This window comes from Lepisma saccharinum, chromosome 1 (assembly GCF_977018435.1).
Source record: "Lepisma saccharinum chromosome 1, izLepSacc3.1, whole genome shotgun sequence".
NCBI classification, from domain to species: domain Eukaryota; kingdom Metazoa; phylum Arthropoda; class Insecta; order Zygentoma; family Lepismatidae; genus Lepisma; species Lepisma saccharinum.
The window spans coordinates 24155639-24180460 of NC_139229.1; the positions used below are offsets into that span (position 1 = coordinate 24155639).

The following is a 24822-nucleotide window of genomic DNA, read 5'->3' on the forward strand; positions in this document are numbered from 1 at the left end:
TCTAGCACAGAAAAAAAGTGTAGCAAGTGGACCTATGGTCCATATAGTCAGTCGTCTGTGAACTTCGTCTTGTCCTGTGAATTGTCAATATATTGATAAATGGTTATATATATTTTTTTTTTTAAAAAAAAAGGAACAATGTTGTTAGGCGTCCAGTTATGGACCCATCGGTAAATGAATTTCAGTATTTATAAACACACAATAATTTTCGTTACACTAAAAATTTGGCCTCGTATAAAAATAAATAGTCGAAATGATAAACATTTCGTGTATTTTATCCAGTAAACCTTAGCTAGAAATACAATAACAGCGTTACAGACATAAAAATTAAGCAAGCTTTGATATTCTAGTGGCACATAATAAATATAAAATATCCTTTAAAATACTCTGACAAATAGTTGTGGGTTATCTGAGATCAAAATTTTCAAGCCCTCTCTCCTGCATAAATAGGCTCTAGAATTCACTAAGCCTCAAAATAATATTGTGTACATAAAATAAAAAGCAGATGGAGAGTGATGCTGATCGCATCATCTCCAAACAGCAAAAACAAAAGTATATGGATGGATCCCTACCTGATATATTTAGAAAACTTTACCTAGTATAAAAGTAGCAAAATACTCAGCAAACTCTAAAATAAACAAACTTTCCGTGTTATTTGAGTAATAATAAGCCTAAACTTGTAAAATAAAAGGGTAGAACTTGCCAAAACATACTTCGTGTGTACAAAATTTAATTCAAAACACATTTAAATTGTGTTATTTGAGTAAACATGGAGAATAATCCTGTAAACTTGGAAAAAAATCTCTCTCTCTCTCTCTCTCTCTCTCTCTCTCTCTCTCTCTCTCTTTCTGTGTGTGTGTGTGTGTGTCCAAAATGTAATAAAAGACACGATCAAATCGTGCTATTTGAGTAAATATTAGAATAAACTTGTGAAATAAACAGATAAAAAATTGAAAACACACACTTTGTGTGCCGAAAATGTAACTAAAAGTCTTTCCTGAGTAGTGTAAATAGTGTTATTTAGGTTAAAAATAGGTATAAACTTGTAAAATAATAAGTTAAAATGTTGTAAAAATATCTTTCTGAGTCCAAAATTTAATAAAAAATGTTGCCTGAATAGTATAAATAGTGTTATTTTGGTAAAAATTAACATAAAGTTGTAAAATAATTAGTTAAAAGTTGAAAAAATATCTTTGTGAGTCCAAAATTTAATAAAAAATGTTGCCTGAATAGTATAAATAGTGTTATTTTGGTAAAAAATTAATATCAAGTTGTAAAATAATAAGTTAAATAGCACACAGTAACATACATTTACTACCTAAATCAATAATCAAAGGGTCCTAGGTTCGATACCCCGTGATAAAAGCAAATAGTGAAAACTGTAGGCCCAGTCCCTGCAAGCTCTTCTTTCTTCATAGTACAGATAATAAACCCCTACGCTTCGTTCTCCTTGTTCAAATTAAAGTTCTCGCTCCAATCTAATTGGGTATCCAAAAATCCTTTTTTCTTGTGTTCTCGATAACCTTGGCTTACTTAGACAGAAATCTGTTCTACCATGCAAGCTAGCTAGCCCAAAACCCGCGCTAAAGCGTCCTGTGCCTTAGGGCAACCCTGAGCGGAATATTAATTGGCGGCGGAAACCGGTTCTACAAGCGACGCATAGCTTCAGAGATTTGACCATTGCTGCGCATTCTCAGACATCCTTTGTTGTCTGGTTGAATCCCTCCCCTGCCCTACGGCATTGCATACCTTTCTCCTGTTCTTGCGTACTGGTTAACCTTGGAAAAACCGGTTCTGATTGGTCAATCGGGTTCTGACGTTGTGACGTCATTTGACCTTGAACGCACACTCCCCAAATTCCTTTCTCGTCTACCTGCGCGGAATATTAATTCTTTCTCTCTGTCTGGCATCAGAGCGGAATCGAGATTCGGAGACAGTATTCTGTCTAGCGTGTGAAACCAACGTGTTTCATAATATAATGCAATTATTGCATAGTACTAATTAATAATATTACATATCGCGGGTTCAAATACCGGGACCGTCTCCTATCGTAATTGAACCTGTACCTACACCCATTACCACCGTTCATAGCGGTTCATAAACCATAGAAAACTTATTTTCAATACTATAAACATTAATTATTATCGATTTATACATTACATACTTTGCAGTAATGAATATAAAACCATATGCATAGCGTTTAGTACCTCTAATTACCTTCTATATACATATTTTTCATAAAATAAATAATTACATATTCATAAAAAGTTATAAACATGCAAATACATAAATGTAAAGTATTCTAAGTACATGCAAATAAATTCTAAGTACTTGCGAATTAATTAAAACCCGTGCACATTAGTTATAAGTACATGCGAATAAATTGCGAATATTAAATAGCGATTGAGCTTATCGCGTTCCGATACTACTAACGACTGAAGGAAAGACTGAGAGAAAGCATGAAGAGTGTAGAAGCCCAACACAACACATATATTTCTGCCGTGCGATGCGCGACACAACTTATGAAGCAGTGTTGCTAATGGAGCAGATAGATAAATCGCTGCAGTGCGCCAATGCACAGCTGTTACGTACAACAAGAAAATTAGAGAATTCAGGTCTATCTAACGTTGAGTTTTAAACGCCATGCGTTATACCAGGACTAGGATTAATATGTACTAACAAGTGGCTTTGTATGTAGCTACATACATATGTACTAAAAAGTCGCAAAATATGGATTAACACATACGTAAAATTACCAAAAATGCTGCAAAGAAGACTTTTTCATAGTGATTCCTTATTTGAGTGATTTCAAACAAAATAAACACTTTATTATTTTCCATTGCATTAATGCACTGGTGGCGTTCTAACTGTTCATACTCCCAAAACCCGTCTACGCTGGTACGGAACTACAACGACAGATAATACACGACCAACACTACCACTGCTTTGAGAACTAATAACATGCAAACGTGTTAAACCGCAACAATTGGAGCACAACACTCCTCCTCAAGCAATATTATTGCATCTCTATGATCGGCGACAGTCGGTTGCATTTGTTGTACATTTACAAACGATGCCGGCTTCCACAATAATAACAAGTACATATACTGCCACTAGACGATAAACTGCGCGGCTTTTTTTTTCTATGAACTTGTCACCCATCAAAGCATGGCAATTTTAACACAAATAACAATATGCATCGCATTAAGCAGCAAAAATGACAAGAACACGTGCCGGAGCCAAGAGTTGAAATGCTCATGGAGCCACATAATTTATTTATTTTGAACAATTCCAAAACTATGAAATATGAACAATTTGTGAATTTCCTGAGCTTGGCTATGCAAGGTTTTTGATTTCAACTTTGACAGAACTGGAGGCATTATGGAATTTAACGTTCATTAACAAACACACACTTTGACATACACATGCGCAATACACGCACACAACGTCAAACCGGTCAAATACTTAGTATAAAATAAAAATATGGTGCTTACAATCCGAACAAAACTCACAGTCTCTTTAACTGCCTTTCTCCTTCCGTGACAGAAATAGTGCTACATTATTACAGTTGGCAACACTAGTTACTAGCTAGCCAATGAACAAGTACTGCATAAAAGAAGCAACCACTTCGTCATGCTATATTGCCACATTACCGTCACTGCCGAACGGTGTGAACCGCGAGCTGGAGAGCTATTCAATTGTTTTCAATGATGTTTGCGCGAGTGTGTTCAGGAATGGAATGACAATATGGCAACAATGGCGAAGGTTGGCGAGCAGCGTAGAACACGTGATGCTAAAAGAGAGGGAGAGGAATCGAAAATTGGTATGTGCGCAAAGGCAAAGATATGTGTGTTGCACTTCTAGCCGCGTGTTTTGCGTCAGTTTTATTTGTCAAACTTACCTTATCATGCAAGACTTACGACAAAACATTACGTGTGTACCAGGCTTCAGGGGCTCTTTTAAGTTCAAAATGAAACCATTTTCATCTTCCGAGCTTGAATCGTTCCCTAGATATGCACAATTTAAAATACTGTTTTGTAAGTAGTTGATGTTTTAAAAGAGACAATCAAGTAACATATCATAATCGCAGCTATGAGGATATGAGATGGATGAAGGATACAGAGAATGACAAATGCCCAGGTCGGGACTTGAACCCGAAAGTTTCGGTAATAAGAACGTGAATCGGACCATTCAACGCACTCGGTCACCGACGAGGCTAATTGTTAAAATGGAAATGGAAGAAAACAAAATAATTCCAGAATTCGAAACATTTTCAGTACTAAATTCGTGGCAAGATCAGTATTTTGTGTTTATTGTTGTTCCCAAGAGTATACAAGATCTAAATTGATTACAATCAGCAATCACTATATTTATTATGATTATCAAGGACACCGGTACTCCGGACTGAAAGATGAAATCTCAAAATTTTTCTGTAGGTGAAAAAGAATGTTATAGGCTCCACACTAACTTTTCCAGCACCGTATACATCGTCGGAGATAACTACAGAATAAAACAAGTCCAAAGTAACAACGGTAGAAAGTTTTCAGAAATAAAATATCTCTTGCACGTTATTCGCAAAAACGTGCACGCACACAGCTGAAGTATGTCATTACGCATCAAACGACTTGTGTGACAGTTTCCCAGAGTTATCAATGAAGTGTCAGTTTTTACGCAAGAAACATTATTATTTTTTGTTATCAGTACAAACTTTGACCACTGAGGGTGTTTATGCATGTATTGCGTAACAGATATGATAATCAACTGTAAACATAAACTAGGCATTTAAAATTCAAAATACCGAAACTGAAGGTTGCGTAAACTTCATGGAAAAAAATTAATTACATGGATATGGAGTTTATTTTATTGATAATGACGTAGAAATTCGAGTATTAAAATGGGAAAATGTACGAAGATTTCAATTGCATAATGATTAATAGTTACTACAAATGTAATTCACTTTCAGTTCTTCCAATATTCAAACAGCAAACCATGCCTTAAATATTGTGTCACATTTTCATAACATACGGAAGAAACAGGGAAGTTAAACCTTCAACTCTTCAAATAATTGTCCAATAGCTTCAGTTAATCTTTCTCTATAGCCTTTGTTCTTTTTGAACAAACGGCAAACTGTGGCAGTCTGTGTGTCTTTAAGGAAAGACTCGAACTCATTTTTTATTGGATCCACCAATTTCTTAGCCTCCTTTTGGTCAAGTAATACGAACGGCAAACAAATAGCTTGGTAAATTCTTCCTAGCAGTCTTTTGGATTTGTAATTCTCACACAAACTTTCAAACGTGAACTCTGGAAGTTCGGTTCCCATATGTGATAGTATTTTCACGAAAGAGTTATAGTATATCCTGAGAAAGTCTTCTTCATGTCTCTCGCGTGTACACCGGCTGGTACTCAAAAAGAGAAACACGATGATGTCCAAAGTGGGAGGACCATATCGACCTACCTGAAGATCCAGAAGCTTCACAGACAACGGTTCATGATTGTCATACTTGAACAACAAGTTGTTGATCCATATGTCGCCATGACATATTACATTTACTACATCCCAAGGTTTTACCATTCTTTTGCCTAAACCATGAATGGTTGACATCTTGGCTTCGTAATTCGCGATGGAGTCTTTGTGTTGAGGCAAAAGCTTTGCCAGTTGCAGTATTGTGATCATGCACTTGTCGAAAGATTCCCTAAAAACAGAACTTCCCTCTTCAGAGAACAATATTTCTTTCAGGAAAGGGTAGACTTTGTTCAAGGGCACACCTAATCGTTTCTCAAGTACCACAGAAGCAGCATGAAGCTTAGCTAGTTCTTGAAGTACAAGGGCACAGTGTTGAAAGTCCAGAACGTTATGTCTGTCGAACAGTTGATAACCACTCAGCGACAAGTCTTCCAACACCAAAAAGTCATTCACTCCGTCACTTCTTGCCAGGTAACATTGTGGGTATGGGAGACGAGCACCGAGTTGAGAAAGAGTAGGGAGGATTTCCGTGTAAAATCCCACTTCTATGGCGAATCCCCCGAAGTCGTTTACAACTCTCCTTTGACTTTCTTGTTGTGGCAAATGCTTGAGGAAGAATTGCAGTTTCTTCTCTTTACCTTGATGTAGCACTGTAACGAACAATATACTGTGTGACGCCATGAAACCAGTTACTTGTGAACCTGCTGTAGTACATGAGAAATGTTTCACAATGAATTTCGAAGTTCTGAGCAAATTGAACACTGCCTCTATGACGTCTTTCTTGGCGAGTACGTTGTTGTTGTTCGCAAGTGAACTCATCGCGAACATGTGAGGAACTGTTTGCAATGCTTGTTTTTGTTAGTTTACCTCAGTTTGCCCTTATCAAATTTACAACATCGTCCGTTTCTAGCGATAGCTGAACTTTTGACCCATTCTGATAAATTGGACGTACTAACGTAATAAAGGAGCAATAGCATTAAGGAAATAGATTTGGCATACGTATTGCGGTTAGCGAATTAAAAGTTATGACGTTTTTACAAAGACGTGCCAACATTTATTGTTCTATTTTATTTCTCTATCTTGATCACGACGGGAAGAAAGAATGCGAAATTGATTAAATAAATAAGGGAACAAATATAATGAAATGTCCATTCTCTCAAGAGTCGAACCTTGTGTACCTAGTTTCGCAGCGCACTACGTTAACCACTCCGACATGGAGCTGATAGGCTCTATGTATAAATCAGTATGCAGCTCCTTGTTATTATTTGCAAATCTTGGTTGCATGTTAATACGTGATAACATAATCATGAGCATAAATTAAAGCTAAGGATTATCGTTGGTCAGAATTTGTAAACAGTTATTGGAACCAAGTTGTTCAAGGTATCAGACTGCAAAAGAGGTGTCTATTTTATGTGATCAAAATATCCATGACAGGAAATATACCTATTCGTCTCATTCAGACATATATTAGGCGCATCCAGAAAGTAAATTTCCCACTCGCCCACAGGTGAAAGGCCATGCGTATTGAAACTAGAGTCGCTGTATGTATGACTTGACGTCATATGACGTCAAGTCATACATCCAGTGACTCTAATTGAAACCGGTTTTGCGCATGCGTGAGAAGCACATGCCCTGGCTAGTGAATGTCCTAGAAGATGCCTCCCGAAAGTCCTCAGTATCGTGTTAATCTGTGGCATCGTCGCGGCAGCGATGCAACGTGGCGGCTCTTATTCCATCTCCCGCCGCGTGCGAGGTTCATTCGGTGATCAAATTCTTGAACGCACAAAACATACAGCCGATCGAAATTCATCGTCAGCTGTGCCAGGTGTATGGGCCAGACGTCATGAGTAAGGAGATGGTGCGTCGTTGGTGCAGGACATTTACTGCAGGCCGGCAATATGTGCATGACGACGAGCGCAGTGGGCGGCCATCTGCCGTTATGGACGAGATTGTGGAGCAGGTGAAGCAGCGCATATTAGAGGATCGTTGCGTCACGATCACGGAACTCAGCAGCCATTTCCCGCAGATTTTTCGATCGTTGTTGCATGACATTGTTACCAAACGCCTCTTGTTCCGGAAATTGGGTGCCGAAACAACACAAAGGAAAACGCATGGGCACGGCGCTGACATTTCTGCAGCGTTACCATGCTGATGGCGATTTTCTCAACCGGATCATTACAGGGGATGAAACGTGGGTTGCATACAGTACCCTAGAAAGCAAGCAGCAGTCCATGCATTGGCGTCACAGTGGATCTCCATGCAGGACGAAGTTCAAACAGACTGTATCGGCGCGAAAAGTGATGTGCACGGTGTTCTGGGACAGACAAAGCATTCTGCTCATCAAATTTCTGCCCAGAGGGGAGACTGTGAAACACTGGGGACATTGCGACGAGCCATTCAGAATAAGCGACGCGGTAAGCTCAGTGCCGGGGTGATCTTGCTGCACGACAATGGGAAGCCGCATATGGCTGGGCGCACTGCAGCCCTTCTGGACAGGTTCGGTTGGGAGGTGTTCGGGCATCTGTTGTACAGCCCGGATCTCGCTCCCAGTGATTACCACCTGTCCTTGCACTTGAAAAAGTTCCCGTTCCTACGACTACGACTACGATGCAGGTTTACAGAAGTTGGTCCCACGCTGACAAGTGCCTGAATTCCGGCGGGAATTATGTTGACAAGTAACTGGACAAGTGCTGTATCTGTGGCAATAAATCATTGAATGAAATAATGTTTCCTTTTTGTGCACGACCCCATGGAAACTTACTTTCTGGATGCGCCTAATATTCCTATTCACTCCCAAACAAATACATGAGAAAGTAAGCAAGCGTCAAGCGAGGATTCTCCTCTGATTAGATTTACTTCTCTTGAACGAATGTTGGCATTGAAGATTTATTCACGCAAACGTGACTTTATGAATCAGCTGATCACTTTGTTGGATTCTAACCATTCATTGTCTTAATTATCTGTACGTTTTAAACGTCAACTGACGTTAGTATGCAGTCAAAATGGGCAATTTTAATATATTGCATTACTATATTACATGTAAGGTTCACACACACACACTCCCCTTAATATGAAATACGGTATAAAAACACAAAACACAAAAGTTGAAGAACTAAAATAATTCCTTTTGTCCTACTACTTATTATTGTCTGTCCCCAAAGAGGTAAACTTGGCAATTGAACGAACTTTTCTGCAAATATGCATTTTTCATGTCTCCTCTCTTCTAACCTCACTACTCTCTTTAGATGTTACTGTATGTGTTCCATTTTTATTGTAAACTCAGTATGGTTTTCACAAACCAACCATTACGCTGAGGAAGGTCATTTGTCAGTCTGTTATCTATGTATCTTTATTTTTTCAGATCAGCCCAGTTGTGGACATTCAAATGCATCAACAACCAGTGCATGAGGGAAAGAGTGAATGACTCCAGAGATCCCGTCAACCTGGACTTGTGCAGGCTAACGTGCGGTCACTACGGCGTCATTTGGCCTAAACCTACAGGCAACGTCGTTCTGGGAGAACACACAGTGCCGATCAGCATTGCCAACTTACACTTCGAACTTCTGCATGGCCCTACCCGTGAGGTAAAAAGCCTCTTACGCCAGGCATCGGTCAATTTCGTGAATAACATCCGATCTATGATACCACATGAGTTCGAAGGATACCCCGGTGCGAGTAGAGTACTGGTGTACATTTCGGCAACCCTATCCGATGACTATCCCCGTTTGTGGATAGATGAGAAGTATCTTCTTGAGATACGTAGCGAGAATTCGCGGAAGGAATTAAAAGTGACGATTGAGGCTGTTACTTTTTTCGGTGCTCGTCATGGCCTCGAGACTCTCAGTCAGCTGGTGGAGTACGACAGTTTTAGTCAGTGTCTGAAGATGGTTTCTGATGCTAGCATTACCGACGAGCCCTTCTTTACACACAGAGGCATTCTACTGGACACGGCAAGGAACTTCTTCAGTGTTGAGTCCATTAAGAGGACCTTGAATGGAATGGCCGCAAACAAGCTGAACACTTTACACTGGCACCTCACGGACACGCAGAGTTTTCCGTTCCAGTCCAACAATGTTCCCGAAATGTCCGAGTGGGGCGCTTACTCTCCAGAAAAGGTCTACACTCATCAGGATCTGGTTGATGTGGTAGAGCACGCCAGAGCGAGAGGCGTTAGAATTGTTCCAGAGATAGACGTCCCCGGACGCAACGGCTACGGGTGGCAGTGGGGCCCTCACCGAAGAAAGGGAGATCTTGCCCTATGTCTGAACGCCCAGCCGTGGCAAGAATATTGCAGGCAACCACCGTGCGGCTTCCTGAATCCGGCAAACGAGAATGTGATCCACGTGCTGAGAGCTCTGTTTAGGGAATTACTGGACATCTTCCCAAGCAATGTGTTCCACTTTGGAGGCGACGACATGCAGTTCGCGTGCTGGAATTCCTCTCAGGAAGTTCTGGAGTGGATGAATTCCAGGCAGCTGGATGACATGTACGCCACCTGGAACGACCTCCAGTCCAGGATCGTTGAGATGTTTCTACAGGAAAGTGGTAGGTACAAACAGAAGATAGCCTTATGGGAGAGCGAAATGACTAGCGCCGAGAAGATCGAAGCCCACATCAACAAGTCGTACATCATCCAGATCCAGAAGTCACCGATAGAATCCAACGTCACCTTTCTTCTGCAGAAGGGATACATGCTGGTAATTTCCAATGAAGACTCTTGGTGCTTCGATTGTGGGTTTACGTCATTTTGGATCGAAGAAGACGATAAACACTATTCCACCTGGCAAAAATTTTACGGTAATGACATATTGAACTTTGGCGAGGAGTCCCACCTCAAGGAGCATCAGCTGAAAAGTCTAATTCTTGGTGGCGAAGGGACTCTTTGGTCCGATCAAGTGGATGAGCATTCCCTAGACCCCAAGTTGTGGCCCAGAGGTTGTGCATTGGCTGAGAGGCTATGGTCCAACCCTTCCACAAGCTGGCAAGAAGCCAGAAGCAGGTTGTCCCATCAGCGAGAGAGATTGCTCACCAGAGGAATATCCCCAGATGCACTGCAACCCCATTGGTGCGATGGAGAGATTATATATTGTCAACGATAGTAACACCTTCAGCGAATGTGTGGTGCACAGCAACTAAACACACTGAACAAGATGTGTGATAATCTATGCGCATTGAAGCAGGTTTGTCTACTGTGTTATAATATGATGCCTCAACACTACTCCATTGTCCTAGCAAGCAATGATCCAGTCCCTTATTGACGACACGGAAATCTATTGAGTACAGTACATGTCAAATCAGCCTCAAACATAACACCAGAGAAACTGTTCATCGCTATATTAGCTCCATTTTCATCCTCATTCTACATGTTTTTAGGGAATGCAATTGTCCTAGAGCAGAGGTTGTCTGCTTATTCATGTTTTTTTTGTTTCAATTCCTGAAACCCACAAGACTGAACTTAGTAATGGACAATTTGCCTAACCTAATGTGATGTATGCGTTTGGCTGTACTTTGGAATATTCTCAGGAGTTAGCTTGAGAGTGGACACATACAACTCGGAATAACTGACAGTCGAAATAACCATAAAATAGAAACATAATATTCAGTTAAAGTGGTGAAACTTATATATTTAGATACTTATGTTTCGACACGGTCCCAGATACCACATATAAATGCCGCGAATTTCGTAGTGAATCACATTTCACACAGCACTCCCAGTTTTCAAGCCAAAATAGTGAAAATTAGGTTGAATTTATTTGGATACGCTAAGAAATACTTTGCAAAGTTTCGTTGAATTCAAATCACAATTCTAACCCCAAAATATGAAAATTTGTATGGCTTTAAAACTTCTCTCAGGGCAGGTAGGAAAAGGTAACATTACAACTAGTGTTTTCAAACACATGTACGTACATATAAGATTGATATTTTGCTATTTACATTCCAGCAGGGAAAATCGCGAAAAATCTACATCGAATTAGATTATGCATGCTGACTTGTTGGCAGACGCAGGAATTTAAAAAGACATAGCCTATACTTACTTTGCATTGTATATAAATTATAAGAAGAAATAAACGTTACGATTTATATGATATTAGAAAAAGAATAAAATTTTAAAAGTCTCGGAAATTGTCTGTGTGTTTCTTCACAGTAACATTCACCCATAATAGTAAATATAGTTTATTATATGGTGTAGGCGCATAAGAAAACGTTGAAATATCAAGATGGGATCCTATCCACTTACTGATAGCAATGGTGTTATATAGCCTACTTATTATCTGAGCCTATTTTAAAATAGGGAGCGACTACCATAACCAGGTGGTGGGACTAGCAGATTCAACTATTTTCACCAGCATTTTTTAAAAAGATAAGTACGAGAACTTGTGCTATTACTCTGTACACGTATATTTCACACATTGTCAATATTTTGTTAATTTCGTCGCTCACACTAACCATAAAGCTTAACATGGAAAGTAAATATTATTATTATTATTATTATTATTATTACTTTAGAAAGAAACGCTGAGCCTAAAATAGCGCACAAGGTTCACCACCTAATTGGAGGTTTAGTCACTCTGATTAAAATAACATTGGCATGCCATAGAAAAAAATTGTAGAATTACTATAAATAATAACTGCTCTTTTAATATGCATCTGTAGATTGTACATCTCTTAACATGACCTCCGCAGGAGAGTGGTTAGCACAGCGCGCTACGACGTCAAGCGTCAAAGGTTCCAAACTCGGCCTGGGCATGGATGTTCTTTGTGAGTGTCCCTTCATCATATCATCACTCATCCTCGCCATTAGCCAAAAGTGGCAGAAATGTGAAATAAAACAAAGCGAATAACTTGATTTTACTAGTGGATGTAGATTTATCTCTTCGCAACCACAAATAATAAATACATATAATGTGCACAGATATAATAATTGTTCTATTCTTGCTTTCACTTTTCAGAATAAATAAAACACTTGATGTAATAGCAGATGTACTATGTGTCCGCGAGTACATCAATGCTTAGAATTTACACAGTATTTACACAAATACCAATACATGTTTTCATCAAAACCTGCCGTCTGAAAGTGTCGAACCCAGGACCTTTGGTGTTAGAAACAAAACGCCAATATAAGTAACTTAAGGTTTCATCACACACACACAGACATCCAGTACAGTACATGACATTTCTCTTGCCGGTCACAGAATAATGTCCAGCCAAAAATAATACACAGAATTTTCACATCCAGGAAATACACAGATTACTGCTTTTCTATTTCTAACATTCTCCCACCTAGAGTCACGCAAAGACAATTAGTAACTCTACACAATCAATAGTGTTCATAATATGAGTTTTGTAATAACAAACTCAGTTTCTGTGGAGGCTTCACTCTTCTTCCCAGTCGAGTGGTGGTGAATATCGGAGCACTTTTCTTTTCAGGTACTGTCTTTTCCTCAGCCATAGTGTTTTTCATTTTGTGCACTTCGGGCAACTCACTTGACTTAATTTCCAAGGGAAAAACACCCTGTAATGGTCTCATCATAATTCCTGTAGCAGTCCGCAGCCTTACGCAGCCTTACGAGACGTAAGGCTCGTATCAGCTCCACAATGCGTGCTAAAGGCCAGTCCAGACGTTTAGAATTGTCATTGCCTACAAGAACCACTTCGCCAACCTTCAGTTTTCTACAAGGCCTTTTTGCATTCCAATGTTGCACTAACTGACCCAAGTACACTGCGAAATCAACATCTTAGTGTCTCATGGATTCTTCTACAATACTTCCCCCGTTTATGTAGATTTACCTTCTGTATCTCATGAAGGTGTACTTCTCTGATCTGTTGTAGAAACATTGAGGGTGTCAAGGGCTCAAAGTCTGGATTATCTTCAGATATGTAGGTTAGTGGTCGAGCATTCATGACAGCTTCATAATCACATAGCACAGTAATGAATTCCTCATATGTCAGTGAAGATTTCCCTAAAATTTTTCTCAATAGTTACTTCATGACTCTGATCAAACGCTCCCACCATCCTCCCCACCAGGCAGCTGTGGGTGGATTGAATCTCCCTCCAATGAGCTTGACCGTTGCAAAAGCAACTACATCTTCCCATTCTAGCTTGCTCAACAAATTCTCAGAGTGCCTACAAAATTTGTCCCATTGTCACTGTAAACAACTAGTGGTGTACCTCGTCGAGCAATGAAGCTTCGAAATCACTGAATAAAATCTCCAGATGATAAGCCAGAAGTTAAATCTAAATGTACAGCTCTATAAACAGCACAAGTAAATATGTAAATCCAAGCCTTTTCTCCACTTTGAAGTACAACAGGTCCGGCTAGATACACTCCAGTTATTTCAAATACTGCTGCATCTCTGAATCGATGTTCAGGTAAAGACACCGCCATTACTTCCATTCTTTTAGCATCATGTCTCCGACAAATCACACAACTCTTCACCACAGAACGAATAGTTTTTCTGCCTTTCAATATCCAAAACTGTTCTCTAAGAATACTCATCAGACCTTGTACACCTGCATGACAAGCTTCAATATGTTTATAATAAATAAGCCTCTTCACAATTGGATGTGAGTTTGGCAAGACAGCCGGACACCTAAATGTTTCTTCATCTGTAAGCTCTAGGATTTTAGTTTTCAGTATTATGATTTGTTCATTGTCTTCAAATGGACACAAAGATTTCAGCTTCTTGTCTTCCACACCGTCATAAGAATCTCTTTGTACAAGTCGAATAGCTACCTTTTCAGCAGCATTTACCTCTTCTATTGACATCGTCGTCCATAGAAAATCAGTGTACTGTGTGTCGAGATCCTGTAATTTGCCGAATTTATCTTCCAACAAACGGAAATTACTTTGCACTTCCATTAAATCCGGGCAATCACCATTTAACGCCGTTTCAATGTTCTTCGCTACGCACGTAAACGACGATCTCGTTACTGTTCTTAATTTACTTATCTTTTCCATGGAGTCTCAATCTTACCGTTACACAAAGTCTCCCAGTCTTGTCAACGGTCGCCAAATGTTAGAAACAAAACGCCAATATAAGTAAATTAAGGTTTAATCGCACGCACACACAGACATCCAGTACAGTACATGACATTTCTCTTGCCGATCACAGAATAATGTCCCGCCAAAAATAATACACAGAATATTCACATCCAGCAAATGCACAGATTACTCACATCTAGAAAATACATAGATTACTGCTTTTCTATTTCTAACATCTGCCGTCGTGCCACGAATGTCGGCAAGAGGCTATATTGAGTGTCACCTAATCTCATAATCAAATCGTTAGGGTATGCTTGTGTAGAGGATTATACTAGCTCAGAGTCTAGACGCCAGTGCCTCGTTAGTTACATATTTTATATTTCTATTTAGAAATTTGAAAATCGACTTCTGATAAGAACTCTGTGCGAATCTGACGACCCGGAATAAAAATTGCAGTTCGTATTCAATTGTTTTGTGTGATAATATTAAAACAAAACGTAATACTGTGAGTCAGAGATAAGTTATCGTTTTATTTTTAAGTACACGACCTGCAGATCAAAAGGCTCAGTGCATCACAATATTCCGAATTAAAATTTCACAGCTTCTTATCTGGGGAGGAGCGATTAGTTCCGGAAAATCTCCCAAACAGAAAATAAACTGGGCCAAACGCTGACCTTCTCGCGGATACAAGAGATAAATCTTTCGGCGCATCATTGTTGGCAACAACAACGACAACAACGGAAGCGAAAGATCATTAGCTTGTTTTCTGAGCGGGTGCCCAGTGGGGCCTCTTTTTTTCTTTTTCAATGTTTGACTTCTTACGTCATATTTACGTTACGCTCTTTGTAAGCAAACTACCCGCAGTGCCACAGTGTGATGCACAAATATTACTTTGTTTTCACTTAGCTTTCCACGTAGTAAACCTCGGAAACGGCTTTTGCAGGCCAACGAGGCTCTGGCGTCTGAACCTACAACCAGTATAATCCTCTATAGGGCTGTGTGTTGTCCTGTGTTTTGTCCTTATTATGTGCTGAGTCAGAGTGCCCCTTACCAGCCTCAGCTTTTATCGCAGGTAAGAATATTTTAATCCTCAAACACGTATTTATATTAGTTGTGGTAAGGGGTTGGTCCCCGTATAATGTGAAGGGTGCAAAATAGCCTAAGTGCTGACGCACCCACTATTTTCAATTCAATTCAATCAATCAATCTCATGCACTCTGCAGATTTTTAAGGATTGAAATTGTACTGACAGATATCGTCTATCAACTGCTTCAGGACAGTCGAACTGCATTTGCCGCCTTCCGTGGTTAGCACAGCGCGCTACGACGCCAGGGGTTCCGGTTCGAATCCCGGTCTGGACGTTTCACAATAATATCATCACTCATTCTCATCTTCGCGATTAGCCAAAAATGGCAGAAAAGCGAACTAAAATAAACCAAATAGATCTCACCGGGTTTATATTGTACAATAATTATATCTATATTCTACATAATTAAATATGTAGCTACTTATTATTTATTGATGCAAAAAGGTAATAAATGTTTAATAAATCCATTAGTTATACTTAACGAAGTTAAGAAACGGAAGCGTGCAATCTAGACAAGTTACACATTGTTATAAGCAAATGTATAGGATCCCTTTAATGTATGAGTGGGGGGTGTACATTTTAATGGGCAAATATACACAACAGGCATTTTGTGAAGTCTGTGTTATTTACAATACGTACAAAAAGTACAACCACATCTACAATCCTGTATTAACCTTGCAGGACACATGTAAACACTTGTACACTCGCCTCAATTAGTACTCCGGCAGTTAATTTCTTTATACAGCATCTTTGCAGAAGATACAATTCAAAATACAAGTGTAACAATATACGCTGTGTAAAACACAACTTATTACTAACTTCGTTGACCCTTTACTACACATAACTACATATAAATATACTAACAAGGAGAGGCTGAGGCTTGGGAAATTGAGTTTGGGACGAGACTTCGTGCAGCGGTAGGGTACCAAGATATTAGCGCGCACTAGCCAGCCATTTCCGAGGAAAAGCGATTCAAAGTTTCGAAGCTTTCCAAGGGCGCCTCATGAAGTCCGACTGCCAAGTGGCCAGGTGCCGTATCAGTTTCACGTGCCGATGGTACTGGGTTGGACTTCCCCTATTTTTTTCTTATTTATTAACTCGAGCAACTATTTATTGCATTTTATGTAATAACTAGCTGATTACCCGGCGCTTCCAGGATATTTACTTATCCCAATCTTGTATTAGACAGGAAAATAATGAATTATAACTATAGTGTAAAATGTAATTAATTTTAACTGTGATCATGAATGTCACCAATTAGCTTAGCGACTCCGAAAACTATGGATTCGACACTAATCTAGGTCATTTGTGGCATGTTAGGTGATGAACTTGGAGTTGAACGGCATTGGAAGCGACTCCGAAAACTATGGATTCCATATTAACATCGGGTGTTTTCGCAACACAAAGTCATATCAGCCTGAATGTTAGACAACACGAGAAACACCATCGTTGTGAGGGATTGCATAGAGTCACGGATGCCTATTTGTGCGGAATTTAATATTGGTCGTTTTCGATGATTTTTACATGTCACCCCTTCCTACCCCATCCATAGGGGTGCCAGGGGTGTCTTACCCCCAAAGTATTCTTTCCAGATTGCAAGTGATACGTGTACCAAGTATGGTTGCAATTGCTTCAGGCGTTCGAGAGTTATGCCGGAACAAACATACATACACACCCACACACACCCACACACATACATCCATTTATATATATATAGAAAGATAGATTTATTGAGATAAAAATGATTTTTTTTTAAACTGAAACTAATACGTCACCACCGGGTCACTTGGTAGTTGCATATTACCTTCGCCTCATAATATCGCATATCAATACCTATAGGGTATCCTACCACTACACAAAGTCCCGTCCCAAACTCAATTTCCCAAGTCGTAGCCTCTCCTCATAAGTTCATAATCAATATTTAATCAAAGAGAACTGCACAAAAATCCGTGCCTAAGGATTTCAGGGGTGACAAAAGGTCAGAGTATGGTAGCCTATCCCGTGCTTTCTGGCTTGGAAGACAGGAAACCTTGGCCAAACTGTCTGGCTCCCTGTACCACTTATCGAGCGGACAGTCTTATGTGAATCTTAATAATTTGTTGGATTCATTTCATCTGGCAAGGCACCAATGGAGAGGCTGACAAACAATTTCAGAAAGCAAACATGGCGGTGTACCGTATAATACAAGGTTTGTCTGTTTCGTTTCCTGGCATCTTGCACTTTCAAAGAGTGTCCATGTGAATCGAATACTTCTAAAAAGAAGGCAACGCAATACTCTATTTTTTTAATATTTCGTCTGGAACACAATATGTGATTTTCTCACGTTCTATGTCTAATGCTAACCTTCGATACAATTTTCATTTGTACTGTCATTCAATTGTTATACACCACCCATTTTTGTTCCTATAGGTGGGTCATGTGACGTCGTGCTGTGCAAAGCAGCAATGATTGCGGCCAATTATATTTTGTTGTTTGGAAGGAAATTTCTACAACGTAGCGTTCGTTAGACCTGCACCAACTGCGCATTTGTTTTAAATCACGAATGTGTGTGTTATACCCTGTCCCAATTATCTCTGGAGCAAAGCTGCGCATAGCGGCAGAAAAGGGGAGGAAATCGAGTGAGCAGAGCGAAGCAGTATACGCTGCTGCGAAGCCTGGTAACTGCAGTCGCTTTCCCCCTCCACGCAATCCAGTTCCCTCTCACGTGTTCATTGGTGGAACCACCTCGCGTCACTACTTGCGCAGAGACTTGTTCTCGTTCGCCTGCTCCAGAGACAGCTGGGACAGGGTATAGTATCTCCCGCCCGCTCGCTTGAATTCCGTATGATTACATTCAGTCATGGCTGTTCGCATCCACAATGCAACAGTTTGTGACGTAGGTGAAACACACCTATACTTAAAGGAGGTGTTAACTTGTGAATATGCGTATGCCCCGGACATCCAAGCTTCACTTAGTCACATTAGACATGCTATAAAACTCATTACTTTGGTACATTATAAGGTCTGATTTTGTGTTTTAATACTGAAAATGAGTAAAAAAAGAAGTGAAATGGAGACGAAAACTCAAAATGTATTTTGGATAATGCTTGAATATCTTCAAAAATGAAATTTTAAAAAAAATATTGAAAGCATTCAACACCATTAAGAGTGTTTCGTCCAAAGCTTCGTTGTATAATAACATGATTCTGTATATAAAAATAATGAGGGAAAATACTTGCTGGCTATATATCTGACTGCTATCAAGGTATACTATCAAACACTGGGCACAAGGCACTGAAAAAGAAAGAAAAAAATGTTAAAATCAAAGCTTGAAATACATACATATATAATTCTCCAAGGGTTGTTTATATAACTTTACAAATGCTCCGTTCATCAGTCTGTACATATATAAACAATAATCCGTTTCGTCACAAACTCGTTGCAACATGTCAGTGGTGATGGTTTCAAGAGCAGTTCCGATTAGCGCTTTCGTTCCGCGATACTTGCAGGAAGAGGAGAAACAAAAAATCGGTCCTTGACGTAGCCATATAGAAGAAATCGCAATGAGTTAGGTCTGGAGAACGGGGTGGACAGGAAATGTTCAGATTGACATCGTTCCCACGACCGATTCAAGGCTGTTGTAAAAGCTGGTTTAAAAATGCCCGAACTTTGCGGTGGAAATGGGGTGAGGCTCTATCCTGTTGCGATACAGATACGTCAGTCCCGTTACGGTGGCTTCCTCAAAGAAGAATGAAACTTAAATCTTCAATTTGGACACCGCACAGGACACATTCACTTTGGGGGAGTCCCCATAAGTGAACAGATTCAGTGCTGTAATCAACTGATTTATCAAATATCAAATTTCAAATATCCAGACGCACACAGTATATGCAATACTACATTACAAGCAGTGGCGTGCGGTGACATTTTCCGTTGGGAAAACAGATCCAGAAAAATTAAGAAAACCAAGAATTCATTGTTTCTACATGGTACGTTATACTGAAAAAAATAGCACTCTAACTGATACTGTTTTCTTAACGTCTCTAAAGGGAGAGATGAATGTCCTGGCGCAGTTTTTCATTTTTCCGAATTTCAGTTGATCTTTTGTCAAACGTATTTAATGCAACAGACGATCGCGGATGATTGAAACAATTTTCAAGACTTTCAGACATTGCAAAATTCATAAATCCACTTTAGCACCACATAGTTCTTTCCGTAGTAAATAGTAAACAATGCCAACACTAAAGTTTTTTAAGCAAACAAATGGAAATTCACCCGCCCGAAAAATAGTAACTTTTCACCTCGCAAACTGTTTGAAAAAAGTGTGACCGCGGCCAGCGAGTTTTACCAACTCTATTTGGCGGATCTGTCTATGGATACCGAACGCCCTGAAACGTTTATCTTAATATACAATATGTCATCCGTATGTCAGTAATCATATCTTTGTGTTTCTCCTGTGTTTTGAAACTTTATAGTTTATTTATGAATATAAATTTTAAACTAGCCTGGTGGATATGCTACATCGCTGACAGTATGCAGTACACTTGGACACTCAATCGTGCAGTTCGCAACACTGAGGACAGCGTTGCCAGGTCAAATTTTAAAAAATCGGGAGATAGCCCCCTGAAAAATCAGGAGATCTGCTTAAAAAAACAGAAGAACTAATAATAACGGATTAACAACGTTCTGGGGGGGGGGTAGAGTGGGAAAAGCTTTCCACTATCATTATTGAACGTTAATTATTAATTTTTGAAAGTCAAAAGATAAATTTATTACTGTTCTGTTAATACAAATTTTATTATGAATTTGCACTTCAAGGGTATGATAACCCAACCCCCTTAATTCACCTGAGGTAAAGGTACAGTTTCCCCAAACCAGTGGAGATGATCGGGTGCCAAAACTGAGGGGGTGCAAGGATTGCCTCCCCTAATCGCCGGCACTGGCCCTACACATTGCAAAAAGCAGTGACATTACTGAAGAAAATCCGACCTCGATTTTCTGTTCATCTCTCACAGATGTTGTAAAATAAATTGTTGTGACTGTGTGTGGATTTATGTACTTGGCGTTTAAAAGTTTATGGAAACATTTCGTGATTTTTGTATGAACTAAATCTAGAGCTTCAGCCACTACGCATTCGAGGATATATATAAATTTTTTAAATGCCCTACCTGATAACACCTTAGATTGCTTTTATTTAAAAATAGCCAAAGTTACAGGATGTAAGAAAACCCAAACTTTTTTTAACAACGCATTCAAAGCATACTTCGGGGTGTAAGGGGTGATCTTCCACGTAGTACACCCAAATGTCAACCTCACTTCCACGTTAGTACACCCTGGATTGAAGACTAACGAGGCTCTGGCGACTGGCCCTATAGCCAGTATAATTTTGTTTGTATTGTCATGTTTTTTTGTCCTTATGTGTGCTGAGTGCCCCTTTACAGCCTCGGCTTTTAACGAAAGTCAGAACATTTTAATATTTTATGATTTTAGTTGCAACGATAGAGTTATTTGTAACGATAAGGGGCTGGCCCCCGTATAATGTGACGGGTGCAAAATAGCCTTAGTGCTGACGCACCCACAATTTTAAATTCAAATTCAAATTCAAAGCATACTTCCATTAATGGTAATGGAGAAGGGCTATAATGCCTTAACCCCCGAAATATCCTTGAATTAAAACTTTTCTTTCAATCACGGAAGGTAACCAAAAAATTATTAGATAGATTGATTGATTGATTTGATTTATTTTACTTCGCATCTGCCATATTTGTCTAATCGTAAAGATGTGAAATTGACGAAGGGACACTCACAAAGAGCACCCAAGCCCAGTCTGGGATTCGAACTCGGGACCCAGTATCAGACATGTCATGTCGCAGGTTTTTTCTTCAACTTTTTCCCCAGTCACTCCAGACAATGTAAATGTTAATGAAGTCAGCTTTTTGCATTCGAGGATTACCTGGTATAAAATCGGGAAAGAGAATTTCTACCGCCACAGTATTGATTGAGTAGAAAGGGACATAAGACAAATTGTAGTAGTAGTTACCCCCAGAAATAGCTTAAACACAATGCTATAACAGCATGAACTATGATTTCTAAGTTAAAAGATGATTAAGAAAAATAAAACTGCGACGTATAACTGTGGTAGAAAAATATAAGTCTGCAACAGCAGTTTACTAAGCCGACCTCCGTGGCTGAATGGTTAGCACAGCGCTATGAGATCAGGGATCCCGTCTCGGGATCAAATCTCGGCCTGGGCATGGTTGTCCCTTCATCAATTTCATCATATCATCACTCATCCTAGTCTTCGCGATTAGCCAAAAGTGGCAGAAATGCGAAGTAAAATAAACCAAATCAATCAATCGACAGTTTACTAAGAGCTTTTGTAACCATAACCTTTGGCTGCATTCGTAATGTGGACTCCCTTTTTTATCAGAGTTAAAAACCTGAACCTGTATCTAGCATTTGCAATAAACATTACCATAAAACTGAATACTTGTTCGTATGTGTGGGTGACAACATTGGTATTTAGTTGTAACCAGTTTCCAGTTGCCTCCCCTTTGACAAAACCTCACCAGATGGGGAAAGTTAGGACACCCGCCTTGGAGTTCCCAATCACAGATCATATTTCCCAATGCACAAAGGACTCAAGAAGCCGCGCGTCTTTCCTACTGTCATCAAAACTGGTATGACCCTAACTTGGTATGACACTCCTCCCCCACCCCCACCCCTCTCTCTCTCTCTCTCTCTCTCTGCGGAATATTCATGGGTCTTTGCATTCCATCAGCTGAATATGTAAATTGTAAATCAACTTTCGATTTTTTTAAAATAATTGTTCATTATAAATATTTAAGGAAGAAAAAAATCAGGAGATTTCCACATTTTCCTGAAACTTGTCAGGAGATCAGTAGATCGTGCTGAAAATCAGGAAATCTCCTGCGAAATCAGTAGACCTGGCAACACTGACTGAGGACATCAACAGACTGAAGTGATGGCACTCTGGCTTTCTTTCAGGCCTTAGAAAAATAATTTGTCTCCACACTATGTACCCTCCCATTGGATCCTTCAAGGTCGCCTGTTGATTTTTCGGGCCCTTGGTGGCATCGCAGCCTACAGGCTGGCCAGGGTGATGTTACGCAGATGTTTTGTCAACATGCCGCTAGAGGGTGTTGATGGCCCCATATCGGAAAAGGACGAAACTTGGAGGCTTGCAGGTTGAATCTGTTGAGACAACACGGAAGAAATAATGAAAACCAAAAGAAGTAATTTGTAACAGTTATGCTGTGTGCCACCACTGCTGGCCTTGCTGTACCGGAGTGCACGCGCATGATTACAAGTATAATTTGAAATCCATATTGTAGGTTTATCTAATTTAAATCAATATTTTTGAATTTATGTAATCAAGAACTGTTCATCTACGTTCTACAATAATCATGTGAACTTTACCATATCGTAGATTCTGTTGAGATAATATGGCGGGTAAGTCGTAAAAATATGAACATTTATATAGTTATTTCCTCGTCCGTTCATCAATTGAATATTCATCCTCATATCGTGTAGTCACTAATGGAGGGGGGAGGAACTACTGAGCTAAGTTAGAGTAAATAAAAACAATAATTTACCATAAACTATGACAGTGGCGGCGATTAGGTGCCAAAACTGGAGGTAAGGAAAGTTTACTCTTTCTTGCTAGACAAGGTTTAGCATTAAGAAGCCATAGAGCGGGGTAAAGTGGCAAAAAGGGGGATAAAGGGCAACTGCCCCCTTGCCCATCCTAATCGCAGCCACTGGCGATGTACAGTATTTAGCTGTAATTCAGAAATAAATCTTCAAAACGATCACAATTATTTATGCTTTGCAAAGTCAAATGTTTTTGTGCCCTTCAATATAAATTGGTGAAATTCCGTTTATGTACATGTATTTGATTTTTACTTATTTTGATTTTTAATTTGATTTTTTGATTTTGAATTAAAAATTTTGGGTGCGCCAGCACTTAGACTATTTTGCACTTTATACGGAGTCCAGCCCCTTACCTGAACTAAAATGTAAGTAATAACATAACTGTAACGCTGGAAGACTAAAATATTCTGAAGGCTAACAGAACTAAAATAAACATAACTAATGTCGTGTCGTAACTAAAATATTAAAATATTCTGACTTCGGTTAAAAGCTGAGGCTGTAAAGAGGCACTCAGCACACATAAGGTCAAGACTCAGGACTACACACAGAATTATACTGGCCAGGGCCAGTCGCCAGAGCCTCGTTCGTCTGCAAAATGCAGTCCAGGGTGTACTAAGTAGAAGTGAGGTTAACAATTGGGCGTACTACGTGCATTGCCCTTTACACCCCTTGTATGTTGAATTGATGAAGGAACAAATACAAATGCCTTTCCCGGGATTCGAACCTGAGTCACCAGAGTCCGTGGGGCTCTGAGAAAATCGTGTTTATTGCCGCTTATGATGTAAACCGATAGAAAGCTACATACACGAACTGAAAATGCAGTAAAAATACTAAATTCAGGGCGAACCACTTTTGAAAACAAGCAGTTCAAACGGAGGTTCAATGTAATGGGTGCCATTGTAAAAGCAACCAGATCTTTTTTGCAGAACACTGCATTTGTTATCTGCACTAACGGTAAAGTGTTATCGCGTTTCCTTACAAACACGGCGTATTTCGCATAACATTTACAAGTTGAAAGCAAAGCGGGCTCGAACTGGCATTATTGTTCTTCCTGCAGTGCACAATGGCAGAAAAAGAAGGAGAAAAAACGGGCGTCGACAAGGACAGGTTAGTTACTATGCTCTTTACATTATTGCACTGTCGTAAAAAGTATTATTGCTGTGCGGGGCACATCATATTTATTTAATTCATTTTCAATTTAATCTTATTTTAGATGGTCCTTTGTCCTAGCTTACACATGATGTACAAGAAAATTACTTACCTCGTTGGGGGGTTCCTCAGAGGCCCACACATTTTTTTATCACTAAAATTCAAGAAACCATATTTTATATTTGATTCAATTTTTGTTATTTAGAGTTATTTCTGTCAGATTTGGCTAATCGCGATGAGGATGAGTGATGATATGATGAATTTGATGAAGGGATACTGACAAAGAACACCCATGTCCAGATCGGGATTCGAACTCGGGATCCCTGGCACTGTGATAGCCACGGTGATCGGAAAGAATCACTGCTTTATTTTTTGTTCATATAGGTGCAGATGTATAAAAATTAGATATAATAATTACAAAAATAATTAATGCAGGACATTTTTTATCATTCACTAAATCTCAAAAAACTTTGATTTTGCATCAA

The 24822-nt window shown here is 39.5% G+C and overlaps 2 protein-coding genes across 5 annotated transcripts in view; both read left to right on the forward strand.

Annotated features, from left to right (window-relative positions):
* The window catches only part of LOC145993729 (chitooligosaccharidolytic beta-N-acetylglucosaminidase-like), a 30939-nt gene extending 19399 nt beyond the window's left edge, over positions 1–11540 (forward strand). For all 4 annotated transcript variants that reach the window (XM_083129478.1, XM_083129495.1, XM_083129470.1 and 1 more), the window contains exon 3: positions 8826–11540. In XM_083129478.1, coding sequence (XP_082985604.1) covers positions 8826–10563 — 1738 coding nt within the window. In that variant the 3' untranslated portion in view covers positions 10564–11540. The remainder of the gene's footprint in view (positions 1–8825) is intronic.
* Positions 11541–24254: 12714 nt separating this feature from the next.
* LOC145993750 (chitooligosaccharidolytic beta-N-acetylglucosaminidase-like) overlaps positions 24255–24822 on the forward strand; it is a 122617-nt gene continuing 122049 nt past the window's right edge. The window contains exon 1 of the mRNA XM_083129507.1: positions 24255–24295. The gene's annotated coding sequence lies outside the window, so the exon portion shown is untranslated. The remainder of the gene's footprint in view (positions 24296–24822) is intronic.